The following is a 16,072-nucleotide window of genomic DNA, read 5'->3' on the forward strand; positions in this document are numbered from 1 at the left end:
CGCTGACGTCACCTCCTCGCCCGGTATCGCTTTGCCAGGCTCCGGTGCTGCATATACTGCTGGATAATGCGTGTGGTGTTTAATGTGCTCCTAATTGCCAAAGTGAGCTGAGTGGCCTCCATGCTTGCCTTTGTATGGCGTCCACACAGAAAAAAGGCGCAGAACGATTGTCTGCCATTGCTCTGACGGAGGGAGGGGCGACTGACGACACGGCTTACAGGGTTGGCTTCAGGGAGCTAAAATCAACAAAGGGGGTGTCTTTACATCAAGGAGTATTTCAGGCAGGACTTCACGGAGGGTTCCAATAGGAAATGGTGCACCTAAGTTATCGTTCTTATTGGAACAAGAAGGTTAGCCTGGCCTCTGATTGATACATGGCTAGATTTACCTCACTGCACCTTCTCTGTGAGTGACTGCAGTGTGACCTAGAGGAATGAGTCCCCTAGACAGGGGAGGGGGGGAAGCAAATGAGTACAAAACAAATCTGGTCTATTTCTTGTTTTGATCCACTCCATCTATCTTTTACATCTTTGGCTGGCAGCAGACGGTGCAGAAGGACTGCATGCCATCCACATCTCATGGCTGCTTGGCAGAAGATGGTGCAATACGACTGCTAGCCATCCTCATCTCTTGCCTGCCTGGCAGAAGATGGTACAGTACGACTGCTAGCAGTCCGTATCGCCTGCCCGCTCACCATAAGACGGTTCAATAGGACTGACTGCAGGACTAAAGAGAATGACCTGGTCAAGTCACTCCAAATTTAGTCCCTGCCCCCATGTCTGTCCAGGCGCTCCCAGCCGACATGGCCAGGAGCACCTCGGACATGACGATGACAGCTACCAGTCGTACGGTACCGTCTGCTGCCAGAAAGCAAGGGGTTGCTGCTACTGTGTAGCAATGCCGTACCGTGTCTGCCAGCACCCAGGAGTCATAGGGTGACGGTTACCTGAGCGGGCTCCATGCTTGCCATGGTATGACGTCTGCACAGGTAACTCAGGAAAAAAGGCGTGAAACGATTGTCTGCCCTTGCTTTCACAGAGGGAACGGGGGCCTGACAATATGTACCCAGAACCACCCGCGACAATGTTTTAGCCCCATCAGGCATTGGGATCTCAACCCAGAATTCCAATGGGCAGCGGAGACTGCGGGAACTGTGAGATAGCTACCCACAGCGCAACGCTCCGGAAGTCAACTCTAGCCTCGGTACTGTGGAAGCGCTCCGCCGAGTTAATGCACTTAGAGCATTTTCTGTGAGGATACACACACTCGAATATATAAAACCGATTTCTAAAAAACGACTTTTATAAATTTGACCTTATTCCGTAGTGTAGACATACCCTAAGATATCTTCTTGACAGTACCTCAATAGCTAAAGTAGTGCAATTTTACTTTCAGCTACCTCTTATTCACTTAATCATTCCTTTGTTTGTGTTTAAATTCTTACCGAATAGGCATAATGGTGTAAGCCCTAGAATATTGGGAAAAGTAAAATGTTTCTGCAGAATAAACATCAAGGTATATTCTATTGCAGCATGAATGTAACTTTACTGTTAAAAGTACACCAAGCATGTAGCAAGCAGTAGAAAAATATGGCCAAAAGAATACTATTTATTGGCTGTATAATGGAAACCATTTATGGTAAAGTGCTTTATTCACCTAACCCTTTCTTAAAGTTGACACCACCTGCATATACATGTGTGCCTTAGAAGGCAACATTTTCATTCCACTGTGGACCATCTGCTCTGAGAAAACTCCAACCACACAAGTGTGTCAGGTTTCTCCCAGGAAATGAGAAGTGAGACTCCTGGGACTGTAGTAATTGTCTTTGTTGTCCAGGAGGTCATGTAAACCTACACACAACTGGGGGGTGCCTAAACAGCTTCTACATATTTTAATAAGCTTTAAAGTCACCTCTGTTGATTTATATTTAAGTTCTGCTTGTTTCATGTGTATTTAGACAATACTGTACATAGAAACAACCTATTTAAAAACAAGAAATCATTAGTATTATGTTTACATCATTTTAGTTTACATTAGCATTAGCTGTTAGTGTTGTGCTGAAGCAGGCCCGCCTTATGAAATGCTCTAGTGGGCTGTTGGGCACCCCTGCAGTTGGTGATCATGGCTGTACATCAACAAATAAGTACAGTAAAACCTGATTTCACAGGTATGTCATTCACAAGCACAGTGTTAAAAGAGAAAATCCACTGGAACAAAGAGTTTGCTCTCATTTACTGTGTATCTTTCTTGTATAGGAACTACTGAAATTTGTTCAGTTTGATATTAGCTCATACACAGGTCATTCTAGTCAACTACAGTAGCCCAGTTACCCACAACAGATAAGCATCATATAGATTTGTCAGGGCAGCCTGTTTGTGGTGTAATGGAGGGTGGCAGTTAAGCTGGGGAGAAATCTTTGGGCCATCAATGCTGCCTCAGGTTCCAAGAAAACCATAGGTACGTACTTAAGATGGAGGCACAAAGAAGCTGTCTGGGGAAGCAGCAGGTCAGAACAATGGTACACTTCCTCTGCTTGTACATCAGCACAAAGGCAGTGCATAACCCAGTTAAATAAATCCTGGTTGCATACAGACACATGGTCCATTACAAGAAAAGTTTATTTATGTAAAACTAGAAAATGCCCAGACTTCATTTTCTTTACTGTGACTGTAATAGTTACTGGCAGGCTCCCATCAATTATACAAAGTGTCTAATCTTTAGTTTTACTTCCAGACAAGTTCACCAAATCCAGCAACAGGTGCTGAAAGAGATTTTGTGTGTTGTAGATTCACTTTCTGATCAGAACGTGCAAGTCTCTGATGAGGCAGCAGGGCAAAAAAATTAAAGCGATCCCCCATTTTCTTAGGATTCATTAACATATCATAGCTTTGAAGCAAGTGTTTGTGCATTGCTGTGTCACTTGAATTCTGCAATAGCACCTGAAAGAAACAATTCATGTTCATTATGCCTTTACTCCTGTTCCTCCTCTCCCACAAAATAAGCCTTATACACAGATTCTGTTCTACACAAGGAAGATCAGGAGAACTGGTGATCGAAATGGGGCCTTATACTGAAGGGAATAGAAATGTTACCTAAAATTACTTTTAAAATATAAAAACGCCATTAATTATGATCTGCAAACATTTAATTTTAATAAAACCTGCAACCAACTGACAGTATAGAGAAACAAGAGGGTTTTTACATAAAACCTACTTTTAATGAATGCTTAGTGTAGCAGCAGCACAGAATCATAGAACTGGAAGGGACCTCGATATGTCATCTAGTCCAGTCCCCTGCAGTCAAGGCAGGACTAAGTATTATCTAGACCATCCCAGACAGGGGTTTGTCCAACCTGCTCTTACAAATCTCCAATGATGGAGATTCCACAACCTCCCTAGGCAATTTATTCCAGTGCTTAACCACTTTGGCAGTTAAGAAGTTTTTCCTAATGTCCAACCTAAATGGCCCTCATTGCAATTTAAGTCCATTGCTTCTTGTCCTATCCTCAGAGGTTAAGAACAACAATTTTTCTCCCTCCTCCTTGTAACCACCTTTTATGTACTTGAAAAGGTATGTCCCCTCTGTCTTCTTCTCCAGACTAAACAAACTCAAATTTTTCTTCCCTCGGATGTCATGTTTTCTAGACTTTTAATCATTTTTGTTGCTCTTCTTTAGACTCTCCAATTTGTCCATCTTTCCTGAAATGTGGTGCCTAGAACTGGACACAATCTTCCAGTTGAGGCCGAATCAGCACAGAGTAGAGCGGAAGAATTACTTCTCATGTCTTGCTTACAATACTCCTGCTCATACATCCCAGAATGTTTGCTTTTTTTGCAACAGTGTTACAATGACTCTTAGCTTGTGATCCACTATGACCCCCAGATCCCTTTCTGCAGTACTCCTTCCTAGACAGTCATTTCCCATTTTGTATGTGTGCAACTGATTGTTCCTTCTGAAGTGGAGTACTTTGCATTTGTCCTTATTGAATTTCATCCTATTTACTTCAGACAGTTTTTCCAGTTTGTCCAGATCATTTTGAATTCTAATCCTATACGCCAAGGCACTTGCAACCCCTCCCAGCTTTGTATTGTCCACAAACTTTATAAGTGTACTCTCTCTGCCCTTATGAGGTGTATGTGCATTAGTAAGAGTGTCTACGTGCAATCACTGGACCCTACCTGCAGCCGGACATCAATACCCATATTCTTTAAGAATTCCTGTTGCTTTAGAGGTCCCAAGGTGGCTACTCTTCCCTGTGTCATGGTTTGGAGATAGCTGAAGTCAACATCTGCTGTCAGGTCTGCTGTACCTGGAGCTATTAATACATCATGAAGTTTGTGACTGCGGAAACTCTGAAAAATTAAATTACAAGATAACTTAAGCCAGTGCACACCTAGGTGGCAGTCTGCCTTTAGGCCAAGGAATAAGACGTGACAGGCAAATTGTGTTTTTAAAGTTTACTTTCTCCAATTACAGAAACAAAAACTCACTGATAGAATCAAAGGCCCACCTCACTCATCCCTTCCCTTTTGACAAAGCTCCCCATATTTATTTAGAGCCCAATTCTGCAACTTCTACTTATGTAAACAGTCCACCCAAAAGTAATTTCAGTGACTGCGGCATAGTAAGGAGGTTAATAGCTTTTCGTCATGGGTTTTCCTTGGCCAAATCTCTTTCAGAACTTTGGCTACTTTCTATAATCATTGATCTGCTGATGCAGTAAGGAGTGAAAGATAATTGACCATTTTAACTATCCAACTTACCCTGAAAGTGTCAGTCTTATTTCCATTGTGACCATAATCAGCAATCAGTGCAGCTCCCCCATCCTCTTGAATACGACACGCAAGTCTCTGAATGAGGATGCCAGCATCAGGACATACTTCCACGTGATCTCTTGCTTCTTTACCCTAATGCAGGATGTAAGGATTAAATGCGTAAATCAGCACACACAAAGTAACTAAAAGAAAATGTTTTTTGCTCCAAATCAGCTAGTTTATCTTGTACCTGTTTTCAGATTGTTTTATTGTACATGGAGCATACCCCATATTCAGCTGTTCTAGGTTACCCTAGCAGTTTCTTGAGGTGGTAATTCATTCAGTTAATAATTTATATGAGAAATGTATTGGGGTGAGGGAGAAGTAGTGGAAAAAACCCATTGTACAACTCAACTTTCCCCCCTACCCGCCCCAGAGTGGTATGAGGAAAATTCTCTAATGAAAATGAATACTAGCATCAGGTTGTCATTACTATGCCATTATAATTGGAGGTTGAAAATACTACTTCAGCTACCTCTCGGTGATAAAAGGACCTCCTCAGATGAAATGTCTCCCCTTATGGTCTTAACCCAAAAATATTTTTGTAAGTAGTTTTAAGTTTGAAATTTTGCTTCACTCAGAAAACGTAGCTTTGTTTTTAAAAGTTGAAACTGGTTTAGAAAAATGCAGTTATAGTCATTTAAATATTGTAATGGGCATATCCAGGCCCATGTCAGCAGAACAGTCAAGCATGCTATTGCACATCTGAATTTAATGATTCAAGACTGTCAAATAACAGGATCAAATGGAATTTAATCAAAGATTATTAATCAGATTACTACAACACTATGCAGTACATAATACAGAAAGAGATACATTATCACCCTGGGCGTAAAGAGCTGGCTTCTGCCTCTCTCTCCCTTCTAAAACTGGTGAGATGCCAGTAGTTTTGCATTCTCCAACCTATTTTTCAAGCCCTCTGTTGTTCATAGGATGAGACACAAACCCCTTTTCTGTATGGAAAAATACTTTCCCATGATTGATTTTGCCATATGTTTTAAGGTTTTCATTTATGTCATTACTTACAGAATTTCCTTTATTGTATCTGTGTTACATGATTGATAAGCAAAAAAGGAATTCTTATCTGGTTATTATTTCTAGCAGCTGGGACAACCAGCCATTGCCAAAAACATCTTTTAATTGACCCCCATTTCATCATTTCAGAAAGCATGTGCAGTAACAGTTGCTCCTGATCAATCAAGCAGTCCTGCTTATATTCTGCAGATGCTTTTGGTAATTTGAGGGGCTCTCTTTCCTCGACATCTATTTTCCCACAGACTTGGAGGTGCCAGGATGGATTATAGTCTAGTGCTCAATCATACGAAATTATTCAATATAGGTCACTCAGATTATGGACCAAACACTCTAGACTTACTATCCAAATACACACACAAACTGTGAAGACTGAGAGAATAGTTAACATGTAAATGAAATTAATATTCAAAGAAGAAGGATTTACAGGATTAATATGTACGGACAGGTACCAACAATATGCTCAAGAGCTTTGCTGAATCAGAGCCAGTGACAGGGAGGGATGGTTTTGGGGGTAACATGCTAGCCTGGGCCTCAGGAAGTCTGGTTTCAAGTGCCAGCTCTGCCAAAGATTTCCTGTTTAGCATTTTGTGTCCCTTTGCCTCAGTTCCCCATCTGTAAACTGATACTTTGTCTATTTAGGCACCAGCTCCACAAGAATGGTGCATGTGTTTAACTTTATGCCCTATGCGTAGTCCCATTCAACCCCACTCAGAGTGCATAAGGTTAAGCAAGACATTTCAGGATCAGGACCTTAGAGCGTAAGCTCTCTAGGGCAGGAATTGTCTTTTAGTAGGTGTACATACAGCACTTCAAAAAGGGGGCCAAGAGCTATTGTAATGCAAACCAAACAACATAATGCATTAAAGTTACTACTAACTTCACAAAGACGTACTAGCTTGAATGTTCACGAGAGCAAACAGTCTTTTGCAAGCCAGCATTACATATGGAAAAGGAGAGGTAAGTTGACAGTAAGGTTTTGTAACTATTAAATGCTCCTGCTTATTACTCATGAGGGACAAAGCTCAACATTTTTCCTGAAACAATAAAACTTAAAACTGTGCAGTGACTTATGAGGCTAACAAACTCACCCGATGATATAGTATGAAGTAGTAGATCCTCAGATGAAGATGTTCTGGGAATCTCAGAAATAACTGAAGAGCCAGTAATAACCAGATGCTTGAAAGAGTAGGGCACAGCTAATTTGAGGTCATTCAAGTACACATAATCTTACCTGTATGAAGTATTCTGTAGCAGGGGTAGCAGATGGTGCCAGAACAAAACACAGTTGGTCAGGAGCTTTGGGATTTATATCAATCAACACTTCGCGCCATCCTTGTTCTGTTCTCTATTTAATAAACCAAAAATATTTATTTGATGTTCCATACTGTAGTCCATCAGAACTCATTAGCCTATGTATCTATTAGATTTAACTAAAGATTTATCAAAACACAGAGATGCTTTTACATTTTTATAACAATATCAAATGTATATTGGACCAATATCTACCCAGAATCCCCAGCCAACTGTCTTTAGGGAAAGCCTGGTAAATTGGTCTGGTAGAATGCTCTGAAGGTCACTAAATGCAGGTTTAAGTACATCCACTGAGGAGTAAGTTTAAGAGTTGGCACTTCATTGCCAAATTAATATGAACAGCCATCTCCAGAATTTTATTCAAGTTAAATAAGCAAACTATTCCCATAAGAATCTGGAAATATTTAAATTTCTCCTAAAACCTTTGAAGTCTTTTTTTATTTTTTCAATAAAACATACATACAACATAGTATCTTTTCAATCCTAACTTTTTTTTCAGTTAAAGTACAACAGTAGGTCTTCCAAATTCAGTTACAATTTAATATATATTTCTGTAAGTGGTGAGGTTAGTAAACAAGCCCCAGTCTCGCTTGGTAATGAGTTTTATTCTTCCACATACCACACATCCCTTAAACAGAAAGTCACACACAATGGGCTTCTAGATGTACCTGAAATTTATGTATTGGCAAGGCATCAAAAAATTCATGTGCTAAATAAAAGCAAGTACCTGTTTAAAAAAAAAAAAAAAAAGTATAAAATGGTCATCAGTGTTTCAACATAAAAAGTCATTAACAATTATAGTACTTGGTACTTCTAACACCACTTTCCATTTGGGAATCAAAATGTACTTTATAAACAGTAATTAATTAAGCTAGTCAACATCACTATGAGAGATGCAATTATTATTATAACCCATTTCATTTAACTAAGGCAGAGATTCATTAAGGAACAAATTTTCAAAAGTGGCCACTATCTTTGGATACCTCCGTTTTTGGGTTGCCGGTTTGAGCCTGATTTTCAGAAGTGCTAGGCACCCACAAAGTGCAGATGAAGCCAATGGGGCCTGCATGCATTCACCACATCTGAAGAACAGGCACAAAGTGTGTCAAGATGGACACCCAGACATGGAGGACGTCAATCAGTGGCCACTTAAATCTGGGCCCAAATCTTATTCAGGCTCACAAAAGAAGTAGGGGTTATTTCATACAGAATTACTTTTCTATCCACAACCACACTGCAGAGAAGTTCTCAGTTATAAAAAGGTTACAAATGAGTGAATAAAGCCATCATTACAGTAAAATCATAACTACCTTGTGGTACATCCTGCAGCTCTCGGTACCAGAAGATTGGAATTCCAGCCTTGCTAATGCCTTTCATGTAGACAGGGGATGTAACATCAAGCTCTGATTGTATCTTCCCTCCTGTCAGTGTCAATGCTTGGATCTCACTTAGTTTGGGGCTCACCTCTACCAGATGAATAGAAATGTCACATTTATTGAGTAAAGAGCCCAGCTGGTTAAAGACCTGTAAATAGAGAAAGAGGAATTCTGTTAGCGGCAGTTGTGTGCTGCAATACTGTAAACTTAGGATACGAGTTGATTTTAACTGCTTGTATTGTTGGAGACTGAAAAATGTGAAGGGAGCATATCGGGAGTTAAATCCTGGACTCACTGACTTCAATGGGACCAGAATTTCATCCTTGGTCTCTGGGGAGGAGGGTACTCAGCTCATCTAAGGCCTCATCTTGTCACCCTCATTTATGTGACTATTACCATTGGTTCAGGTCACTAGTCATCAGCAACAACAGGCAGGGGGACTGTAATCTGAGCCCCACCGCCCAGAGTTGAAGCCCTCGAGCTTTGGCCCTGGGTAGCGGGGCTCGAGTTTTGGCTTTGGCCCCAGGAAGTCTAAGCTAGCCCTGGCGACCCCATTAAAATGGGGTCCTGACCCACAGTTTGAGAACTGCTAAACTCGAGGATGGAAATGCAGACCCACAACCTCAAGAAGAAGTGGGAATGAATGAAAGTGTATTGAGAGTAACAGCAGTCTGGCATAAAGAAGCAACTTCTCTGACACCTACAGCAAATTTTGCTTTTGGAGCACAATGGTTCACCAGCAATCTCTGATTTTTCCAAAGTAGGACACATGAGAACAATGTATATTATACACTCCACAGTCGTTATTACATTTGCCTTTTTTTGTGAATGAAGGAGGGGGAGCTGCCACTATTTCCCCTGGAGTACTGAATTCCAGTAACATTCCCTTTGGTTGGTAATTTAATTAGTACTTATTAGTGAATAATTGAGAAACAGGCATTGCATCTGAAGAGGTCTGATATTCCAAGAAATGATGAGCCTCCGCCATTCCCACTGGAGTAAACAAGAGTTCAGGATGCTGAGCACCTCTGAGGTTCAAGCCTATAATACTGTCATAATACTGTTTCTGTAGCTCACATTAGGGCCTCCTAATTACAATCAGCAACATTCATATAAACTGCTTATGACCCTGAGTAACTCTTTTCTATAAGTGTATTCTAATGGGATAGTCTTACCCTTTTCCTCAATGTAGTTGTGTATTACAATGGATTAGTGATGGATCTGCACAATTGTGCTTCTAGTATCCAGTGTTCTCATCTCACTTCTGAGCCCCCCCAGTTTCCTCACTAAAATAACAGGAATACAGAGAGATATGCTTAGGTAAAATCCTATGTTGCAGTCTAGTAACCAAAATGCATTCAGGAGATAAGGAAGTTTTAACACGTATTATGGAATTTCATTTTGAATTTTAGGTTTCAATATGTTAGCTGTGTGAGCCAAAGAGAACTCCAAACTAGTAAACTCAGACATACAGAGATTATATTTTTTTTACGTACCCGCAAAATATCATCTGTAAGAGTGCCCCTACCTGGGCCTAGTTCCACCAATTGGAGAGTTTTAGGTTTGCCAGTGGCCATCCATTCACTAACATACCATATTCCTATTAACTGTTGAGAAGAAAATACACAAAACTTACTAGAATTTATAGCATTAGTGATACATACACCTGCATTTCACTTACAGAAACCAGAACATTTACATTATTTTACCAGTCTTACAGCATAGGTCTGTGCTGAAAAGTGGCTATGTAAAAACGTCATTCTTTTACTACGCAGCCAAAACGATCCCTGAACCTCTAGAGGGAGAAGATCTGATTACCGTCAGCCCTGAAGAACTAAAACAGCTCTGGGAGATTGACCTGGATTCTTTTCTGGCTTGTGCATCAAAAGAATTGTTAACTATCAAATGCAAGTCACTCGTGGATACCAATTTAGTTACACATAGGCAACCATCACTGATACAATGCCTTTTCATAAGTGCAACTGAAAGCAGAATTTGGCCTCTACGTTCTTTATTACCGGTAATGATGCATCAGTCAGAAAGCATAGGATCTAAAAGTCAAGTTGTGTTCTGAGTTCAAGCCTGGAAGTTACAACAGTTTTTTACTTATGAACCAAACAAATTTGGTATGAAAATAATTTATACACAATACATGTGAAGGCCCCAAATGCTTTTTTCTTTAAACAAAGTCACTTTTCAGATGTGTGTTTAGTTTTGCTTCTCAGCAAATGTTATCAGCACTGGTAACGTATATGACCACATGTTCATAAATTGTATTTGTAACAGTATGTTTTAAGGATGAAAGAAACATTTTAAAGATTAATTTTATATATTACCTCCCCAAAGATTTGACTTATTTCAGGTGAAGTAACAAAATCCCCTTTCTCTCCCAGCATGTCATGGTGCATATAGTAACCCTAAAGTAAAGTAAAGATAGAAATGAATAATATTACATTTATTTTCCGATTACTGATATGTAAGCTGAACAAATGTAGTCATCTTAATCCTGAAAAAAATGAAACAAATCCAAAATACCCCAAAAAACTCCTCCTATGGAAAATGGTGAGGGTTTGACTGATGCAACAACAGATTTTACATCAAGGAAAAAATAAGAAATGAACTTGGGTTTGTAGAAGAAAATTAGTAAATGTTAAAACAATTAAAACATTGATTTTTATTACTGAGCTTATTTCCCCTTTTTATGAGTCCCTAGAAATAGGGAAGAAATAGGGAAGAAAGGTAAGCAGCAGAATATGGACCCTGGACTTCAGGAAAGCAGACTTCGACTCCCTCAGGGAACGGATGGCCAGGATCCCCTGGGGGACTAACTTGAAGGGGAAAGGAGTCCAGGAGAGCTGGCTGTATTTCAAGGAATCCCTGTTGAGGTTACAGGGACAAACCATCCCAATGAGTCGAAAGAATAGTAAATATGGCAGGTGACCAGCTTGGCTTAATGGTGAAATCCTAGCGGATCTTAAACATAAAAAAGAAGCTTACAAGAAGTGTAAGGTTGGACATATGACCAGGGAAGAGTATAAAAATATTGCTCGGGCATGTAGGAATGATATCAGGAGGGCCAAATCGCACCTGGAGCTGCAGCTAGCGAGAGATGTCAAGAGTAACAAGAAGGGTTTCTTCAGGTATGTTGGCAACAAGAAGAAAGCCAAGGAAAGTGTGGGCCCCTTACTGAATGAGGGAGGCAACCTAGTGACAGAGGATGTGGAAAAAGCTAATATACTCAATGCTTTTTTTGCCTCTGTCTTCACTAACAAGGTCAGCTCCCAGACTGCTGCGCTGGGCATCACAAAATGGGGAAGAGATGGCCAGCCCTCTGTGGAGATAGAGGTGGTTAGGGACTATTTAGAAAAGCTGGACGTGCACAAGTCCATGGGGCCGGACGAGTTGCATCCGAGAGTGCTGAAGGAATTGGCGGCTGTGATTGCAGAGCCATTGGCCATTATCTTTGAAAACTCGTGGCGAACCGGGGAAGTCCCGGATGACTGGAAAAAGGCTAATGTAGTGCCAATCTTTAAAAAAGGGAAGAAGGAGGATCCTGGGAACTACAGGCCAGTCAGCCTCACCTCAGTCCCTGGAAAAATCATGGAGCAGGTCCTCAAAGAATCAATCCTGATGCACTTGCATGAGAGGAAAGTGATCAGGAACAGCCAGCATGGATTCACCAAGGGAAGGTCATGCCTGACTAATCTAATCGCCTTTTACGATGAGATTACTGGTTCTGTGGATGAAGGGAAAGCAGTGGATGAATTGTTTCTTGACTTTAGCAAAGCTTTTGACACGGTCTCCCACAGTATTCTTGTCAGCAAGTTAAGGAAGTATGGGCTGGATGAATGCACTATAAGGTGGGTAGAAAGCTGGCTAGATTGTCGGGCTCAACGGGTAGTGATCAATGGCTCCATGTCTAGTTGGCAGCCGGTGTCAAGTGGAGCGCCCCAAGGGTCGGTCCTGGGCCCGGTTTTGTTCAATATCTTCATAAATGATCTGGAGGATGGTGTGGATTGCACTCTCAGCAAATTTGCGGATGATACTAAACTGGGAGGAGGGTAGATACGCTGGAGGGGAGGGATAGGATACAGAAGGACCTAGACAAATTGGAGGATTGGGCCAAAAGAAATCTGATGAGGTTCAATAAGGATAAGTGCAGGGTTCTGCACTTAGGACGGAAGAATCCAATGCACCGCTACAGACTAGGGACCGAATGGCTAGGCAGCAGTTCTGCGGAAAAGGACCTAGGGGTGACAGTGGACGAGAAGCTGGATATGAGTCAGCAGTGTGCCCTTGTTGCCAAGAAGGCCAATGGCATTTTGGGATGTATAAGTAGGGGCATAGCGAGCAGATCGAGGGACGTGATTGTTCCCCTCTATTCGACATTGGTGAGGCCTCATCTGGAGTACTGTGTCCAGTTTTGGGCCCCACACTACAAGAAGGATGTGGATAAATTGGAGAGAGTCCAGCGAAGGGCAACAAAAATGATTAGGGGTCTAGAACACATGACTTATGAGGAGAGGCTGAGGGAGCTGGGATTGTTTAGCCTGCAGAAGAGAAGAATGAGGGGGGATTTGATAGCTGCTTTCAACTACCTGAAAGGGGGTTCCAAAGAGGATGGCTCTAGACTGTTCTCAATGGTAGCAGATGACAGAACGAGGAGTAATGGTCTCAAGTTGCAGTGGGGGAGGTTTAGATTGGATATTAGGAAAAACTTTTTCACTAAGAGGGTGGTGAAACACTGGAATGCGTTACCTAGGGAGGTGGTAGAATCTCCTTCCTTAGAGGTTTTTAAGGTCAGGCTTGACAAAGCCCTGGCTGGGATGATTTAACTGGGAATTGGTCCTGCTTCGAGCAGGGGGTTGGACTAGATGACCTTCAGGGGTCCCTTCCAACCCTGATATTCTATGATTCTATGAAATCTGAAACTGACAGTGTTCTGTATGACAGCTTAACTTTCTACGATCATTTGATTAGCATGGGTTAAAATTACAAAGCTGTGAGTTCCATTTGAGAGAGTCTGATTGGTACAGCACTCAGAATTAATTCTTTTGCAGACTTTACAACCAACTAAAATAAGTCATTCTTCACATCACAACAGAATTGAGCATTGCCATAATAATTAAAATTAACAAGGTGGAGGAGGAGATGGTGCCAAGCTAACTAGAACAGAGACACATCCACTAAGATATTAAATAGCTAAGAGGCTAGTCAGGAGAAACCTGATTGCAGGTGCTTCTTCCAGAGATAATGCAGCTGCGGATGGCAGAGCAATGCAAGTGAGAGGTGTGCATCTCATATTACAAAGGAAAATTTTGCCCGGACTGAGGAATATCTCACTAACAAACCCTCCTCCCATCTCTCACCTGCCTCCCCCAACTGAATGATCACAGCGTTTTCCAAGGAGGGAATTTTTTTGTAGTTTTCCTAACATCTGACACTCATGAATATTTCTGTAGGAGACCCAAATGGGTGAAACTTTAAGTTTTGTGGTGCAGTTTCCCCAAGGGCTGTGGTGGAATTCCAGCATATATTATCCTATTATTCCTCTAAAGGAAGGCATGCACACCAAGTGACACTGGCAGCACCTTCTGGAGCCCAGAGAGTTGGGAGGAGGACCAGACAACCTGATTACACAGGCACATTTAGGGGTCTACATTGCAAACCACCCTTCCGCTTCCCATCTCCACCCCAACTAATGCTTCCCCAAACCAGTTATAGGAAGGCGACTGTGTGCCACTGTTAGCCGTGTCGGTTACTAATTAACAACCTGATATGTGGGCACAAACAATGCGATATGTGTGCAAAGCCAAACATTAACAAGTCACCAGCTTGGTTACAAACTGTATTATGAGCTGGTCTATTAAAAGAAACAAAAACATGCTTTGAAAGAGGGGAGTTTATCAGATGGTAAGGGTTATCCTAGCAATGTGTTGGGATGCTGTCATCTGGTTCACCCGAACTGCATTCAGAAGCGCCATGCTGTGCACGTACCTTCACAGGATTCGTTAGGACTTCCCGCATATATTCAGCGACTGTAATAGGGCCAGTTGACTTTATTTTGAACATGAGGTGCTTTAGCAGCGGAGTAACCGGACTGCTGTCTTCTGCTTTGCTTCCGGCACCGAAGCACTGGCGTCTCCACGCAGCCGGGACAACTGGAGAAGCGTTAGGGGAAGAAAACACACAGACACCCTCACGACGGGAAGGACTGTCATGGTGGGACTAGCTGACTTAGCGCCTGCAGCTGACTTTGCCAGTCGGGTAAGAGGGACCCCGGCCAGCTGCACGGAGGGGCGCGGCGCGGCTCGCTGGGCTCAGGTGGGGCTAAAGCCTTGGCCCGGGCCAGACGCCCAGGGAGGCAGCGGTGCAGACACGGCCCCCGCGGTGTCCGGGCCGCTCAGAGCGCGGGGGCCCTGCTGAGCTCGGGAAGCGGGCTCTTTTTCCCCCCACGCCCCCCAGGGGCGCGGGCGCGGAGAAGCAGCGGGGGATGGTGGGGTTCAGAGCGCCGTCGAGACACGGCCGCAGCGCTCGGCCCGGCTGTTACCATGGTGACGGAGAAGTCGGTGTTGCCAGGAGACACCGAGGGCAACCGCGAGCAGAGAGCGCCCTGCAGGCAGCCGGGTCATGTTTGCAGCGTCCGCGCCCCTTGACCTTCCACCTTTGACCTGACGCTGCCAGTTCCTGGCTGCTGTGTATGCTCTCTCCGACCCGAATACAGGCAGGGGCCTGATCCCTAGGCCGGGCCAGAGCACAAGCGATGCTTGGAGCTGTGAGGGTTTCCCTGACTTGGGCGCGGGCGCCCCTTTCTCCCTTCTCAGACCCTGGAATCTCTTTTACTCTCTAGCTATCTTGCCGGACCTGCCACCTCCCCAAGGGCTCTGTCCGGAAGTCGATGGAGCACATGCGCGGGGTGGCAGCCGCCGGCAGAGCAGTGATGGCGGCGTCAGCGGTGGTGGGTTTGAGGGAGCTGGACGAGACTGATGAGGAGGATGGCGCCGAAGCCGGGTTCACGCTGCAGGAGGTGCTGCGCCTGGGGGGCACCAAGGTGAGAAAAGGCTTCGGGGAGGGGTGGCAGCGCGCTGCTGGCACGCGCGTGAGCACGTGGGGCCCTGAGAGCGCGCAGACCTCCCCCCCCACCCCGCCGGAGAGGGGGGCGCGCGCGGGCCTGTGCCCCCGCGCGGAGGGTGGCCGGGCGGCGCGAGGGGTGACGCGGCCTGGAGGGGGCGTAGCCGGCATGGAGCTCGCGGGACGGTGACGCTCCCCGACGCACCGATCCGGGGGCGGGCGGGGGGGGGGAAGAGAAGCGGTTTGTTTATAAGCCGCTATGGGGCCGTAGCGGTGCCCAGCCAGAGCCGCTCTTCGTAGCCGCGTAACAGCCCAGCCCGTGGTCCCCTGGCGCGCGCTTGTCCTGTGGGATCGCTATGCTACTCCCTGAATCCCCAGACTGGCCCGTGGAGGAAAACCGCAGCCACGATGGGTGGTTTTCCGTCCGTTATAGGATTTGTACGGCGCCTGTTCGCGTCGCTGCTT

General features: G+C 43.9%; 2 protein-coding genes across 3 annotated transcripts in view; one reads left to right on the plus strand and one right to left on the minus strand.

The window, feature by feature from the left end:
• Positions 1-15,396, minus strand: NDUFAF7 (NADH:ubiquinone oxidoreductase complex assembly factor 7). Of its 2 annotated transcripts, none has more exons than XM_048843629.2 (10): positions 15,087-15,396; positions 14,534-14,697; positions 10,873-10,953; positions 10,033-10,143; positions 8,471-8,684; positions 7,829-7,887; positions 7,081-7,194; positions 4,764-4,907; positions 4,179-4,352; positions 1-236 (listed from the first exon to the last, which is right to left on the minus strand). In XM_048843629.2, exons 1-10 carry the CDS (start codon positions 15,166-15,168, stop codon positions 9-11), a joined length of 1,371 nt encoding a protein of 456 aa, XP_048699586.2. In that variant the 5' UTR covers positions 15,169-15,396; the 3' UTR covers positions 1-8. The 2 variants fall into 2 exon arrangements, with proteins under 2 accessions (XP_048699586.2, XP_048699587.2); XM_048843630.2 differs by lacking the exon at positions 1-236 and adding an exon at positions 2,601-2,939 and having other exon boundaries at positions 15,087-15,379.
• Positions 14,677-16,072, plus strand: part of CEBPZ (CCAAT enhancer binding protein zeta) — a 26,055-nt gene continuing 24,659 nt past the window's right edge. The window contains exons 1-2 of the mRNA XM_048843625.2: positions 14,677-14,803; positions 15,387-15,587. Of these exons, the coding sequence (XP_048699582.1) occupies positions 14,756-14,803; positions 15,387-15,587 (249 nt within the window). The 5' untranslated portion in view covers positions 14,677-14,755. The remainder of the gene's footprint in view (positions 14,804-15,386; positions 15,588-16,072) is intronic.

This window comes from Caretta caretta, chromosome 3 (assembly GCF_965140235.1).
Source record: "Caretta caretta isolate rCarCar2 chromosome 3, rCarCar1.hap1, whole genome shotgun sequence".
Lineage (NCBI taxonomy): Eukaryota > Metazoa > Chordata > Testudines > Cheloniidae > Caretta > Caretta caretta.

Excerpts from the sequence above, each read along its gene's own strand:
- NDUFAF7 (XM_048843629.2), bottom strand. The coding sequence starts at position 15,168 with ATGACCCGGCTGCCTGCAGGGCGCTCTCTGCTCGCGGTTGCCCTCGGT. Across the intron at positions 14,698-15,086 it reads CCGACTTCTCCGTCACCATG|TTGTCCCGGCTGCGTGGAGA; the intron begins GTAACAGCCGGG and ends ACGCTTCTCCAG. Across the intron at positions 4,908-7,080 it reads CTACAGAATACTTCATACAG|GGTAAAGAAGCAAGAGATCA; the intron begins GTAAGATTATGT and ends ATCCTGCATTAG.